This window comes from Saccostrea echinata, unplaced genomic scaffold (genome assembly GCF_033153115.1).
Source record: "Saccostrea echinata isolate AGI-Se365-2 ecotype Australia unplaced genomic scaffold, CSIRO_AGI_Sech_v1 ptg000002l, whole genome shotgun sequence".
NCBI classification, from domain to species: domain Eukaryota; kingdom Metazoa; phylum Mollusca; class Bivalvia; order Ostreida; family Ostreidae; genus Saccostrea; species Saccostrea echinata.
In genome coordinates, this window is record NW_026889751.1 from 24,900,766 (window position 1) to 24,917,500 (window position 16,735).

A 16,735-nucleotide genomic window follows, 5' to 3' on the forward strand; every position below is an offset into this window, starting at 1 on the left:
CCACTGCCACCCCACGTGCCATTCTCCGATGAATTCAGATCAAGGCCCGAGGAGCTCCTGAAATGGCGCCGCAGGCCCTGGCAGTTTGTAGACTTTAAATAAAGTGGACTTCAGAACATCTTTAATCTTTTAGTTTATTACCTTTTTTTTAAGTTTACAGTCGGTATCAACACACGCGCGCAAAATATACTGTGGGCAGTCCAACATACATGTATTTATAGTGCCGAACTGTTATTATATATAATTTATATTTAAACAATTAATGTGACTTGAATTAACGAATTTACTGAGATGTTAAATCTAGTCTTACTTTTAATTTACTTAGTTAAGTATATATATATAGAGACCTTCTAAGGATTTAAATGTTTATAGAGACTTTAAAAGTCTGAATGAGGAGACTGATTGATTTGCCTTAATTAATTCATAATTATTATGTGTGGACATCCTCTCATACTCTACAACATGCAGTCATGCGTACGGGTTCTCGAGTTATAGAATTGACCTGATCATGAATGACGGGTACAGCCGCCGGCGTATAAAAGAGGAGGGGGGGAGGGGGTACATGCTGTTCTCGGCTACATATGTCATCATTTTGAATGTCCTTAATTGTTACATGAAGTAACTGATTATTTGCAAGAGATTTATGCGTTCAATTTTTTTCCTTCCCCCCTCCCAAAAATAAATGTTGAATGGGGGGGGGGGTAGGCGCTCATGTCTTTTCTTTGAGGGTGGATGTTCAAATTCACATACAAAATCTCTGAACATGACCATGATTCTGTTTTGTCCATTTTTTCTTTATTTCCCCTTTTGCTTTCAGAATCTCTCCTATAACGGACTTATAACACACATGCATTTAATTTTTTAAGAACTTTTTTTCATATAGCTTGTCGGGGAGTGTATCATTAAAGTGTGAACATTTAGGAAGATTGGGAAAGGGAAGCCAATGCAAGCGGAGGGAGAGGTGGCAGAGGATATTCGAGCACCCCTTGTACACTCTATTGAATGGATCATCTCTGTGAATTGTATAATTAATATATACAGCATTTGCTTAAGTCGTACCAGGTTTAACTTAATTTTCTTTCTTGGAAACAATGTTATACTCCCTAAGCGTTTGGTTCCTATGGCAATCTTATTAAAATGAAATTAAAACAAGAAATGTCAACGCTTTGAACCCACGCGTAATTTTAGACATTTGCGTTTGCTGTAAGTGTGTGGTTGGTTATTTTTTAAACGAAGACGATAATTACATACGTATAAGTTAAATAAAGTATCATGTCATGAAAAAGAAGAGATTTGGGGGGGGGGGGGGGGCTACCACTGACCATCACATTAACCATGCAATCAATGCGTTCTATAATGATGAAGTATAAGTATAAAAAATGAAAACGGCCAGCTGAAATTTCTACCATTAACCTGAAAATATTAACTTTAGACAAATTTTATTTACTGCAATAATAGACGATAGTTTTGAATATAGATGTGCGTGTACCGTATGTATTTTGAATTGTAGGCCACTATATATACATTGTACAACCAACATGTTTTGTTTTGTTCTGTTTTTTTAAGCCAATACTTTGACATTGGACTAGAAATTTCATCTTGATCCCAGAATTATCAAAAAAATGTTTTACTCACATTTTTTTTTACCTCCGCTAATCGATGAAGACCTCAGTGTTATTATTAGAACAGTCCGTCTGTCGATCAACTGAGAGATAGAGAGAGAGAGACGGGAGGGGGGGGTTTGAATCTATTCTTACATCCTTTAATCCTGTTGCAATTTTAAGACGGAAATCAAGACTTTTGCCAAATGGCATCAAACTTACAGCAGCATTTGCCTTTGTAAAATCAAATTTTGACAAGTTCAGACTGGTCGTAAGCTTAATTTCTCTATACTTCGATAATTTTACAGCCAGAGGGATTTTACAACTATATATTCCTAAAAAAAATGCTTGGAACCTTGAAACCATAACATATTTCCATTATTCTTAAGTACAATACTCTTTTTTAAATAAAAGATCGCAGCCCTTTCATTTTTTTTTTTATTCCAACGAAGCAAATAATTAATTAAGGGACATTGTTTTCTTTTTATTTGTTTTGTTCTTTCATGGCTTTTTAACCTTTTCTGTGTCCTGGGGAAGGGACAGGGCGTCCCGAAAATTTAACAATTTCTATTGTTCGTGCATCGTCGCAAGCCACGGGTTTTGTGTCCATTCTGTTTGTGGAAATAGAATGGACACAAAACCCGTGGCTTGCGACGATTTTGTTCGTGTCGTTGATCATTTTTAGTGCTTTATATGAATTTCCATCCTCGACCTTGTATCTATTTAGTAGATCAGACACATAGGATATACAGTGTTGTTTTTTTTTAATTCTCTCTCTCTCTCTATATATATATGTATATATATTACTTCTTTTCCTCCTGCCAACTTACCTAGGGTTTAAATGATGCATACCATTTATAAATTTGCACCCAGTATTTTCAGATTGACTGTTAAATTCAACTGAATTTTTTCAGACTAATGATTTCATTGTACACACAACTTCCGTAACAGGAACAAGGACATGCATGGCTGATTTCGCCTTTTACTATTAACGTGCATGGTGAGTGTAAAAAGAGATCAGCCAAGGGTATCCAACAGGATGTGTCATGACCCTGAACAAAGGTCATTTACACAAGGTCAAGTCGCAGACTTCAGAGGTGTCAAGATTTAAGGATTAGGAAAAGTAAAAGTTCTAGTAGACAAAGCTTTGCATTGAAAGAGCACCAGGAAGATGTACTTGGCGCAAAGGTCCAGAATATTTTTGTTCTTTCATCGGGCTATTCATGACTTTTTTGGCTCTGTCCGTCCGTCTGTCTGTCTAGCTGTTTGTGGCTGTTTATCTGTTTGTCTGCAGAAACTTTAACCTTGCCCATAATTTTTGAACAGTTGGTACTAAGGCTTTCATATTTCACAGGTGTATCCTTGTGACAAGACTTTTCTTAGGGTACAAGCATTTTTGATCTCTTGACCTTGACCTTAGAGTTTGACTTGCATTTGAGAAACTCTAGCCTTTGCTTTGAGCTGCCATACGGGGGCATCAGTGTTTCACAAACACATCTTATTTTTTTTTATTGTACACATTGTACAAAATTAATTAAAACGATAGTAATTTTTAACAACAAAAAATTACCCCCCAAAATCATACCTTGAAAAAAAAAAAATAAGGGGAGGTTTGGATTCATTGAAGATTTGCGGGATTGAACTTCAGCGATAAAATCTCAGAGTCTTTGTCAGTCAGAGCAACACTTTGATCAATGATCTGGATACAATAGACATTTAATTCTTAATGTTTCTGATAATGGCTCTCGAATAACTCGACTTAAAGATATATTTATACAGAAATATTTTAATACAAAGATGTATGTGTCCTCGCCATTAATTAACAGAAAAAACTAAATTTTAACTCATATTTGCAAGATATACATTCCATAAAGGGAGCGAAGATCCACTCATCTAGAAAAAAAAAATATTTTAAACTGATGGAAATGATCAATATTATCTTCATTGCGTGTATTCTTTTACGGATGTATCCTATCAATACTAATTTGATAGTAGCATATTTTATAGATTTTACAGCAGTAATTAATTTGCGTATGGTTGATACAAATATATGGTTTAATCTTACGTTTGTCAAACCATGGGAATTTTAACTGTTCACTAGTTCAGGTTTATTACACATAGTGAAGCAGATGGTGAAAGTTTGATTCATATCAAATGTTCGTCTTCAAAAATAGAATAGTTTTAAGGGAAATTCAACATCTCCCGAAAAATCTCAGATCTCACAAAGAGAGGGGGGAAAAAAGAAGAAAACTAAATTCAGTCTAGCCACCTGAGCTATTTACAAAATGAAAAAATCAAACAATGAAACATATACAGAAAATCACCAATAGAATTGTTGAGGATTTCCGTATGATATAAAGTGCATTTTCTGAAAATTCAAAAATTCAAAAAGTTCTCATGGGAAAAGGGGGAACTAAGTGATAATTAATTTAAACATAGGTAATCAAAGATTACTAAGCTCACCTCCACGAATGTTATCTATAAGTAAGGCAAATCTCACATCATATTTTTTTCCTAGTTAGTGTACATCCCAAGATTAATATCCATCAATATCAGAATCCAAAGCAAGTCTGGAAGTGTCCATCTCTAGATACATCATCATCCATGCTAATTTGGTTAAAATATGGCTAAAATTCACTCATGTGGAAAATCTAGGTCAGATCCAGCATCCAAAACAAGTATAGTAGTGTACATCCCTAGATGCATCATCCGTGCAAGTTTGGTCCAGGTAGGGCTTACAGTTCCTTGGGAATGGACCTGCTACAAAAAAAACTTTAACCTGGTCACTCATCTGGAAAATCTAGGTCAGATCCAACATCTGAAGCAAATACTAGTATGATAGTGTCTATCCCTAGATGTATCATCCATGCAAATTTGGTCCAGGTAGGGCTTATAGTTTCTTGGGAATGGACCTGCTCCAAAAACTTTAACCTGGTCAATCATCTGGAAAATCTAGGTCAGATCCAGCATCCGAAGCAAGTGTGGTAGTGTCCATCCTTAGATGCATCATACATGCAAGTTTGGTCCAGGTAGGGCTTATAGTTACTTGGGAATGGGACTTGCTCCCAAAACTTTAACCGGGACGCTGACGCTAACGCCGATGCCAACGCCGGGGGTATAGCATAAGCTCATCTCGACTTCGTCGAGGTGAGCTAAAAATGCATATTGGAGACCCTCTGCCCACTATGAAAGCAAAACAGAAGAATGCGGTCATGTACAGTTGTAAAAAGGATAAAAATCACTTAAAGGAAGTTGTTTTGTTTTTTAAACATACCCATGTATCACCCAAGAAGTATATATTTCTTCTGTATATGATGACCAAGAAACATCTCTTGTATATGTAAGCATGTCTTTACATATGCAAGTCTTTGTCTTTACATATGCAAGTCTTGGCCCTTTTAATCTTCCAATAAGCTTCTTACTCTGTCTCTGCTGCTTCTTAGAGACTGAGAGGTCAAATGATACCCTTTATATTGTGCTCACAACAATGGTAAAATTGCTACCACTGACCTTAACCCATAAGCTTTTTCAATCTGGACACTTGTACTTAAGTCCACTACTGAATCTTGTTGCAATGCCGGTGTGTTGCAAAGGTATCAGTTTCAGGAATAGGTATATCCTGTTATTCACATACAACTCCCTCCCCCCCTCCCCAATAAAATTTTTTTCTGAGGCAATTTGAGAATATATCAATCATCAAGTCCTCAAACCTCACACAAGTGTCAAAACATGAAAGAAACAACTGGATGGGCATACAATGACTTTTAATAAACAAACAACAAATATTTTATTTCTTACACGCTAAGGTCAACAAGTTACTCCCGATTCTTATAATAATTTATATATACTTATAAAAAATGTCAAAATTGACAGTTCATGATCAACTACATTTAACATTAATAAATGGTAAATAATAAACTGGCATTTGTGGTACACTGAATTTATTTTGTTAGTTGAACAAAATAATTCTCCATTTATTGGCCCTGAAGGTTTCCAGGGACCAAGTTGATAATTAAAAATATGATGCAAAATCATTTAAAAAAAAGAAAATTAGCACTAGCATGTGTAAATCTTTAAATAAATACATGATATTTTTTCTTTCGGAAAAAAACCCCCATGAAGCAGCATTTTAAATATACCATTTTTGAAGCCGATAACCAAATAATTTTTTTTTGACATGGAAAAAAAATGTTTCAAAAAATTCTCGTTCCTTTTATTATGACCTTTAACCCCAACTTCCCCTTCCCTTTGATTAATAACATTGTAGGTATTTATTGTTTACAAAATACATGGCAACCCGAACAATCACACATACATGTATGTCATATACTTGCAAGGGCCATAACTTGGTCTCTTCATTGCTATCAGTGGCCAAGAAAAACAAAACAACCAGGGAAATATTTTCTTTCAAAAATAAAAAAAAAATCCACTCCATAAAAGTCAAAGTAAACCATATGTTCCCTATGAAGCTTCTTACAAAGTCTCTACCATAACAATTTGTCTTTACTGAAGTCATAAAACATCAAACTCGACATAACATTGACATACATGTACATGTATTTTGATTATTGTAAGAACAAAGAATGACATATACTTGTTGCCACATTTCCTAGACCAGAGACATCAACAATGCTTCAGTAATAAGTAAAATGGTCAGGTATAAACATGTTCTATAATACTAGATCATGTTGTAATTTCCTTATTGATTACAGAGTTCGTCAGTTCGTTTTCTTTATATAATGACACTTATCCAATTCTCTTAACCTGTCAGGAGTTCTACTGAGTCCTACTGTGACACATACATGTATTTAGATGTAAAAATGTTAAAATTAATAATATACAAGAAGTTTTCAAATTTTAGATCAAGAAATATTATACATCAAGTCATCAATCCATACACACATCCTGAAGGCCAACATTCTGCATATTATTATATACATGTACATAAAGGTTCACATTTTGGACAAACATTTCCTTTTTACAGAATTTTAATTAACCCAAGAAAATCAAACATAGAAAATACATAATAACATGTATGTAAATCACAAAGACTTCATATATATTATTTAAAAAAAAAATCTTTACTTTGAAATTAGATTTAAAATAAAAAAAGACATTTATTGAAATTTCCCACAAACTTACTTCAATAAACAGCAACATTCTGGGCCTACAAATTATGCCTAATTTAAAGTAAGAAATGTTCAATCTACATATAAGATGCAAGAAAAAAAAACATCACATACATAGCAACATTTTATTGACTTCAAAACCATAGATTCACTGAAATAACCCTTTGCTGTTGAAAAAAATCTATGGAAGTTACATGCACATTTTGGCACAAACAAAAAGTCATCATGCAAAAAAGCTCTGGGGCTAACATAGAAGTTCAATACATGCATATTTTTTTGCCAAGGGAAACTTTTAATAGGAGAAAATCAAAATTCTTCCCAAACTTTAAGACTACAGTTAATACAAAAACATTAATATTTACAATTTTGTTACAAAAATACTCTTCAAATGAACTGCTATTTGCATCATATAAATCTATGAACATCAAATAATTAATTTTTTTTTTTAATTTTCCATTTGAAAACCAAATAAATGCGACATGTACATTTCACACATTGTTACATAAAACCTGAGTTTTTATTTTCGAAAATTCTTGTACTAACCACATACAATGTCTTGTGGAAGATGACTTGTAAGAAGAAAGCGAACACATTTTCAAAGTAAAAATCTTAATGCATGTTCAATGTAGATAAATAATCAATATGGAACATAAAAAGAGGAACCAATGTATTGCACTTTTTCTTGTACATGTTCTTGCCAAATGCACAGGAAATTAAAGAATTTAATTAAGAATCTAAAAAAAATTGTTTTCAAAAATTTAATCCTAGTTGGTGTTTGTAGAAAAAAATTTAGAGTTCAATTAAATAAACAATAAACACAAACAAATTTAAACTGACAAGATTAAAAAAAAAAATGCAGAATATTTCAAGGAAGGGTATAAATTAAGGCTGGAAAAAGTACGGCAATTTTAAAAATGGGTGAGGAGATTTGGTTCAGGCCTCGTTGGACGATACACAAATGCTGTCAATTTCATCGGAGGATCACATATCTCTAGAGACATAGTCTAATCTGTCTTGGGTCTTGATAATTGTCTCGATGTCTGCCTTGCTGCATGTTGGACACTTTGTTGCATCATCTGCATGTACACTTGACTGAGGCCCTGGAATATCAGTATACAGTAGTAAATATAATTTATACCATATGTATGTAAACAAGAATAGTCCAATCCACACTTTGCAAAAGTTGTGTCCCTTTTCAGGGTCAACTAAAAGGTCAAAAAGGAAAGAAACCATATTTCTCCTCTTTATGCTACTAAACATTTTGGTGTGCTCAGATAAATCCACTGTGTTTAATTTTTTTTTTCTTCAATGTGTGGGTATCCCCATCCTGGCTGGGGCAATCAATATACAAGATGCATAGATTTTTTCCTGGCAAATGACAAAATTTAAAACCAGAAAACTACAAATGCTATCGTGAGGATTCTATGGCTCCCCCCCCCCCCCCCAAAGATGGCGACCAAGGGACATAACTTTTGAAATGTGTGGATTCAACTATTATTTCCATAAACAATGATCATTCTTTAATTATTCTAGTTTGAAATCACTGATTTCCATTAATCAGTGCAATTCAGATCTAGAGATCTCTGGTGAAACTGAATCTCTACTGGACCAACTGAGAACTGTCTGAAGAACAACAGACCCATGGGCCTATATGGAGTATAATGAGTTCCTCAAGGTATGGCCCTGTCTGCCCCACTTGGACCTTATTCACATTTTTATGAAAAATGGATGAGGAGTAGGGTTTTGAATTAATATAATAGCTTTTTGTTCTAGTTTAGTTCCAGTGCAAACAAAGTACATATACATTGAACAAGACACACCCCAGGTCATAAGTAATCTTTTTGTGACTTCCTATGCTTTCCATTAGAAAGTTATGGACCGGAAACAAATTTTTCACTCTTTCTTCTAGTGACCTTGAACTTGCCCAACTTACCTTGGGTCAAGGTCAAGGTCACAACAAACCCACAAGTTATAAACAATCACTGTGTCAAGTATGAGCTTCCAATGTTTCTCTGTTACGAAGTTATGGAAAGTTTGCATGTATAAACAAACAGGCAGGCAGACAAATGATTTCTACATGTATATCTTCTATATATATACCCTATTAAATTGGTGGGGGCATAATTTTTAGACTCAAACATGTACATTTTATGTATTCTAAGCATGACTAGCAACTACTTTTTGGATTTTTGGGGGGGGGGGGGGATGAACTAACCATAAAATGGGAGGTCAAACAATAACAATGCATCTAAATACATGTACATGTTTAAACTTCATATTACACTGATCTTTCGCACATGATTTGTAAAAAACAATTCCTGTTAAGCCCCTGCTCTAAGTTTGTACTGACCTTATCCCAGATAAACTCTGCTATTTGGTCAATATGCTGTCCCACACCCCGGTGTTCCCCGCTGTACCTCACATAAATCCATATCACCAGTAAAATCAGGAAAAGTCCCAGCACTAAGTTCAGTAAATTGGCAAAAGATTCGATTCCCACCAGTCCAAACACTCCTGACATGACATATGAAAATGCCATGACTGTAAATAACACGGCAGGCGTCCGCGCTGAACTGAAAATGTTTTTGCCCTCGTTGTGTTTTTTAAAGTTTTCGTATTGCTCTTCTATTTCAGCTTCAAGTTGCTCGAGGTACTGTTTGCTGAATTCTGGTCCACCCATTTTCCGTGTTGATTTGAATACATCAATGGCACTTTGCCTGCAGCGGAGGTGGTCCTCCTCTAGTCGTTCTGGGTGTAAATATGGCTTATCTCCCCCACAAACCTAAAAGGTGTCAAGCAGTTTTTAATTTGCTTTCTCAGAAACATTTGCAATAACAAGCATGAACTCAATGTAGCACAGAAATTGTACCATAATACTTCTTTTTCTTCTAAAATTCAAATGTAAACTATCCTGAAGTCTCTAAATTTCCCCAAATATCTATATTCTGTAATCACAAGACTTGTTCATCTACAAAAAAAATCTAATATCATAAAATTTTGACAAGGATACCTACATTTTCCATTCTCTTGGAATATTCTGTCTTTGCTGTGGAGACTGCAGCTAAATTATTTGCTTCAGCTGTGGCCTGTCAAAAGAACATAATAAAATGATGAAACATGCAAAAAATATTAACATTGATTATTTAAATACAATATAACACTAGGTACTTGTCTGCATGTTCATGTAATGCATATTTGCAAATGAATTTATAATTCTTTTTTTTTTTTGTTTTACATGTGAATAAATGGTGGCTTTCAGTACATAGAATATGTATTTAAACTTTTCATTAAAATAACATTCATTTTTTCATAACGCTCAGTCTTATTTTCAGAACTTAATAAAAGCATATAACATGTAAATCTAGTAAACTACATGTAACATGGATTTTGTAACTTGTACAGTATATCTAGTAAAATACCTGTATCATGGGCTTTGTAACATGTAAATCTAGCACAGTACTTGTAACATGGACTTTGTAACTTGTAAATGCAGTGTTTTCCTTTTATTTCAAAGTAAAGGGTAAGAGATCAATTGTAACAGGCTTTCAGTTGAAGTTTGTGACAAATCTCTGATGACCTTATAACAATTAAGTTTTGGGTTTTTTTTGTTCCATAGCAGCATTTTTATCAATTGAAGCAGTCAATTTGGCTGGTAGCCAGTTCTTAGGGAAAACACTGAAATGTGGATGTATGTCTAATATACTATCTGTGAAATGGATTTTAATTACTGAATCTGTAACTTGGGCTTTTAACCTGTTAATGTACATGTAGTAAACTCCTGTAACATGAAATTAGTTATTTGTAAATCTACATGTGGTAAAGTACCTGTAATACATGTACGTACTTTGTATCTTGTAAATCTATCTGTATAACAGTCCTTGTAACTTTTAAATCTAGTTTACTATCTGTATACTGTATTATGTACTTTATAACTTGTAAATCTAGAATATTTCCTGTATTATGAACTGTGTAATTTGTAAATCTAGTAAACTACAAGTATTATGGTCTTTGTAACTTTTAAATCTTGTAACATGCACTTTGTAACTTGTAAATCTACTTGCAGTAAACTACCTGTAACATATTTTTAAACTTGTATATTTTTTGTACTATATAAATCTAGTATAATTCCTGTACTATGTAAATCTAGTATATTTCCTGTACTATGGACTTTGTAACTTGTAAATCTAGTATATTTCCTGTACTATGGACTTTGTTACTTGTAATTTTAGTATACCACCTGTTTTATGGACTTTGTAATTTGTAAATTTAGTAAACAAACCTGTAACACAGACTCTGTAACTTGTAATTTTAATATACTATCTGTATTATGAACTTTGTTACTTGTAGATCTAGTAACTACCCCTAACATGGACTTTGTTACTTGTAAATCTAGTAACTACCTGTAACATGGACTTTGGTTCCGGTAACTCCTCCCCTTGGTATATTTTGATATAAGCCTGGAAAAAAAATATTCACATAAGCCACTGCACACATATTAAACTACACAGAAATCACCTTCTAACCTTCCTGCTGCTTACTACAGTTGATTACTTAGTTCTTTCTTTCTTAAATTACACTGTCTAGTTCTCAAAGAAATGATTACAGTATTGTCACCTACACTGCAGTATTCAAAGAACACAATCAGCTATTCTCTTTGAATTGTCATTGTGGGTAACTTTTGGAATTTACAGTCTAAAATATTTCAATGTACAGTTAATCACGTTTACACTGAATTATCTAGATATTCACCAAACAAGAGGTGCATGGGCCAAAATGCTCACTTGGGTCTCCTTGGCCCTGTTGTTTTTCAGGAAAAAAAAAAAAAATTAAAAGATTTTTTTGCTCCTTTGTAGCCCCGACATACACTCAAGAGGTTTCGATATAACCAAAGTTGAATCCACACCTTGGCTTTGCTGTTTCCCATGGATAAGATTTTTTAAAAAATTTTTTTCCCTGTACACATGCAGGGTTCGAAATTCACTATATACAACTCGCAAAACGCGAGTTAGAATTCCCAAATTGCGAGTTAAAAATTAGGTAACTCGCAAAAACTTGTGAGTTGATTTTTTTTTTTGTAGCAAAATTATATAATATGACAGAACACAATGCTTTTGATTTAAATCAGTAATTTAACTAAAAGTCACACTGTAGTTGTATTTTGTGTATTGTACAGAAGTTACTTTTTCCTTAAGTTACATGTATTTAATTCATATAAATTTAACTTTATATGAAAATTGCGAGCAGTCTTATAAAATTGCGAGTTCACTTTCTTGGTACTCGCAGATATTTGCGAGTTGTAATTTTAGGGAGTTTCTAACCCTGACATGCATTATGAAACATTTGATCTTAGCCTCTGATCTTAACCCAGGACCCATAATTGAAACAAGAGGCCCATGGATCACATTGATCACCTGAGCACTTTGGCTAGGAAAAAGCAAAAACCAGTTCAGTATTGAAGAGTTTAAATATAAAAGTGGGAGGGGGGTATGAATTGAACAGTCTTGAACAATCGACATTACCTGAGGATGCTTCTGAATCCATATGACTAATCATGGCTTTGCTATTCTTGAAAAGAAGACCTTTAATGATTTTTCCTATGTATTCCTACATAAAATTTCATTCACCCATTGTGGCCCCTACCTACCTCCAGGGGTCATATTTTGAACAAACATGAATCTACATTATTTAAAGAAGCTTTCATTTTCTTGGCCCAGTGGTTTTTGAGAAGAAAATTTTTAAAAGCCACCCAATTTAGACTGATTTTTAATTATCTCTTGAAAGTGGGTGTAGTCTTCATTTGAGAAACTGGAATCCCCTTCACCCAGGATGCTTTGTAGTAAGTTTTGTTAAAATTGTCCCAGTGGTTCTGGAGAAGAAGTTGAAAATGTTAAAAAGTTTACAAACGCAGCAAACCCTTTGATCAGAAAAGCTTGAGACATGCTCAAAATTATTTTCTTGAACTTGAAAATTTTTCCCTGCCTATCAAGAATATGACAAAACAATATACATGTAGATTGTCCAAAAACTTCTCTATAAACCTATTTTACTACATGTACATGTATAAAAATTTGTGAACTCACTTTGAAATATTCCATTAGATCTCTGGCCGACACAGTTGTTCCATTGATTTCTTTAACAACGAGATTATCCGAGTCCAACAACAGCGGGATCAGGACCTTTAGCTGCTCCTTGAATTCATTTTCAATGTCTGAAAATCATAACATTTACTCATGTCAGGACAATAATAAACCCTTTCTATTTAATTTAAATCTGACAGAAAGTTGAAAGACCTAAGTTTCATATCTGGGTTACCTTTCAATTTCCCTTCAAAATGTGGGTTGGTGGCCACATTAAGACCAGGATGGGGCATGAGAAAACAATTGATTTCCTCAAAACAGGAACGAATGTGCTGCCGAATCTGTTTTAATTCTTGGTGTTGTTTACCAGAGATCTAAAAAACAAACGTACATACATGTAAATTTAACAGATTTCAACCAAAGACTTTGATGCAAAGTACAGTCCCTGAAAAGTTCTACTTTCCCACTTGAACGGTGAGCGAAGTGTGAACGCTGAACGCAACTTGGTGAACGATGAGTGAACGGTGAGCGAACGCAGAATGCGAACGGAGCGCAAAGTGAACAGTGAACGAACAGTGAACGCAAGATGAACGATTTATTCGGAATGCTTCTGATCTTTTCCTTGCATTGAAACCATTCTATTGTATTCTAATGTCAGGTTCCAAAAAATAAATAAATAAACAAATCAATGATTAAATAAATAAATGCTACAAAATTTTCTTAAGAAAGACGATACATGCACTTTAAGTATCTTTCTTGTATGATGTTTAAATTCAACTTAAAGTTTTTAATCACACAATTTTTACCGCTGTTAAACATTGTAATTGTTACCAAACGCTGTAGTATAAAAGATAAAATTATTTTTGTTGGAAAATAAAAATGTCTATTCTTATTTGATATAAATAATCATTACAAATAAGAAAAAAACTTCTGACTTATAGAATGAATTACAAGGGTTGTAACATTCATCCATATATTTCCAAGCCGAGGCGATTTCTTGTAAAATAATGAAAAAAATTAAGAAAGGTCTATGGATGTATTTGCATTAATACACTCGTATTTTAAATTCTTAATGCAATAATATATCTATGTGTCATTTCAATTTTTTATGATGATGTTATTGAGCAGACTTCTACATCTACCTGTAGAATTTCACCGTGATTTTACTCAGACAAGATAATACAAAAAGGCATATTCATATTATTTGTTTAAAATTAAAATTTCAGAACTTGATTTTTAAGTTATATGGTATCATAGTTTTTATTAGTTTTCATTAAACAAATGAGAGAGAGAGAGAGAGAGAGAGAGAGAGATTCTGTTTTCCCCCCTCCCTCTTTTCAGACTTCACCAAATGTTTCTACCTATATCAAACAAAAAATCTTAAATTTATTCTAAATTTATCAGGCAATGAAAGTAACTTTTTTTAATCAACAAATCCATTTATTTGACAGTCATACTGGTTTTTCTTTTAATTTTCCTGCTTCAAGTTCACACGAAGTCCACGTGCTTGACCTGTCAATGAAAATCATTCGACACTGTACAGGTGTGAAAGTCTCATCACACCGAAGACGAAGTGCTAGTATTTCCAACACGTTTTAACATTTTTTTATCATTCCTAGATTTGATTCCAACATTTCTAAAAAAAAAAAATAAATAAATAAATAAATAAAGTACATTGGGCATTAACACTTGAATTTGAAACATACTCTCTGCCAACTTAAAATACATGTACCACCGCCGACACGTGTATATTTTGAACTACTATTGTTTAATGACTTTTTTTTTTAGTTGTATGTTGTTTTGAGACTGCAATTTTTGTGCTACAAAACACATTAACTTCTTTTAAAATGTTAATTAAAATATACTGGAAATACTGACTTAATAGCCGATTTGGGGGTGGGGGGGGGGGTGGGCTCTTAATCATATCGAATGGCAAACATATAAAGTTACGGTTTTCCTATAACTATAGACTTTATATATTAGTATAGTAGGGAAAATCCTCTAGTATATTGCATTTTAAATAAATATTTTTTTAACCACACTATCAATTCAATTCGCTCCAAAGATATTTAATTAACAGGATATCCGCATTACTATGTATAATTCTTAGAACTAGTTCTATCATGTATTTCTGTATTAATTGAAAAAAAAATGTTAGAAATAAATATTTTCGTAATTTTGCTGCAGTTTGTAAATTAATTGACTTGGACAATTATCTATCCATTAACAATTTGTCGCCTTTAACATAACAACAAAATGTTGCAGTGCTTGAATTATCTAAATATTGCCCGTATTTAAATTTAATTTTTCAGCATCATTTTACATAGGTACACAGTTATAACAACATTTATTTTCCAGAGTAAATTACCTTACAGCTAAGTTAGAATGATAAAAAATAATAAGCTAGAATATGGTGGATATTTTTTTTTCCCATGAGATAATCATTCTTTAAACACGATATGTTAATTACTAAATTAAAAAAGCTGTAAATCCTTACTAACAAAAGGATAAGTCCTTTCACTTCGGAGTTCCGAATGACACTGAAGACTGAACGATAAGTGAACGCTGAACGCAAGGTGAACGAACGGAGAGCGAACACTGAATGCTTTGTGAACGGTGAACGCGAGCGCACGGTGAATGCTGAACGCAAAACTGTGAATGGAGAGCGAACGGTGAACGCACGGTGAACGAACGGTGAGTGAAAGGAAAAATGGGAAAGTAGAACGTTTCAGGGACTGTACAACATCATTCATAAAAGTTGGATTCTATAAATTCTTATGATTTCAGAAAAAGAGTTAGTAACTAAACTGCTCACAGCTCAAAAGATGGATATATCAAAGATTTTGATTCAAAGTGAGTTGGAAGCCCAAACCTCTTTTTCGTTACATATTTTAACCTCAATATCTCAAATCCTCTGATATCTTGGAGTTTTTTCTTTGTCCCTACCAAGTTTGAGTTTATGAGGTTTGACTGTATTTACCTGCAGTCTTTTCTCTAAGACCTTTCTGCCCCCTGCTGCTCCATATGGAGATTCATATGGGAAGCTCCAGTCCCTGACTAGGAACATAAGACACTAAAACAACAAAAAAAAAAAAATCAATTGGTTCTCTCTCGAAGTATGTCAAAAGGCCCAAGGGCCACAATGCTCAGTCATTCACACTTTAATAAAGGGTACAGTTGAACTTTGATATCTCGAACACTGATATCTTGTATACCATGGATATGTCAAAGTGATTTGTAAGTCCCAACCCCTTAAAGTATTTTACCCTAGATATATCGAATTCTCGGATATCTCGAAGTTTTTTTCCTGGTCCTTTCGAGTTACAGATAGCGAGGTTTGACTAGTTCAAATTAAATTCATTAAAATCTTTATATTAAGTAAGCAGCATCTGTATCGTGAATGGTAGTACTGTGGAATCATTTAAATTCGTGGGGGTCAATGTTCGTGGGCAAGCAAAATTTTATTGGTTCGTGGGGATGTAATTTCGTGGGCAGCTCGTTTATTCGGTAGATTTAATTAATCAGTACGTTGACAAAATAATTGTTCGTGGGGATGTATATTCGTTGGTAAGGGTTACCCACGAAATCCACGAACATTGATCCCCCACGAACAATGATGATTCCACAAAATGCATTACCAAATCCAAGAAGAGTTATACTTATTTGGACATAGACCTGTTCCAAAAACTTTGACTTGTTCAATCACCCAGAAAAAAAAACAGCAAAGCCAACCATAGAGATGCAGCAAACACCTCTCTTTTGTTGAAGTGAGTTTAAATTTATTAAAGTGAGTTTAAAATGAACATACAATTCAAAATCCATGTATACTTCATTATACAGAAGGCAGATTTGATGCAACTCTGCATCAAAATAGTTTACTTCATGGCTCTGTTTTAATTTAAAACAAGAGGCCCATGGGCCACATCGC

General features: G+C 33.7%; 1 protein-coding gene across 1 annotated transcript in view; it reads right to left on the reverse strand.

Annotated features, from left to right (window-relative positions):
* Positions 1–7,578: 7,578 nt before the first annotated feature.
* LOC133175484 (atlastin-2-like) overlaps positions 7,579–16,735 on the reverse strand; it is a 19,471-nt gene continuing 10,314 nt past the window's right edge. Inside the window, exons 7-13 of the mRNA XM_061310589.1 lie at positions 15,788–15,880; positions 13,043–13,181; positions 12,811–12,938; positions 11,131–11,187; positions 9,745–9,816; positions 9,081–9,512; positions 7,579–7,830 (exon numbers count right to left, since the gene is read on the reverse strand). Coding sequence (XP_061166573.1) covers positions 7,735–7,830; positions 9,081–9,512; positions 9,745–9,816; positions 11,131–11,187; positions 12,811–12,938; positions 13,043–13,181; positions 15,788–15,880 — 1,017 coding nt within the window. The 3' untranslated portion in view covers positions 7,579–7,734. The remainder of the gene's footprint in view (positions 7,831–9,080; positions 9,513–9,744; positions 9,817–11,130; positions 11,188–12,810; positions 12,939–13,042; positions 13,182–15,787; positions 15,881–16,735) is intronic.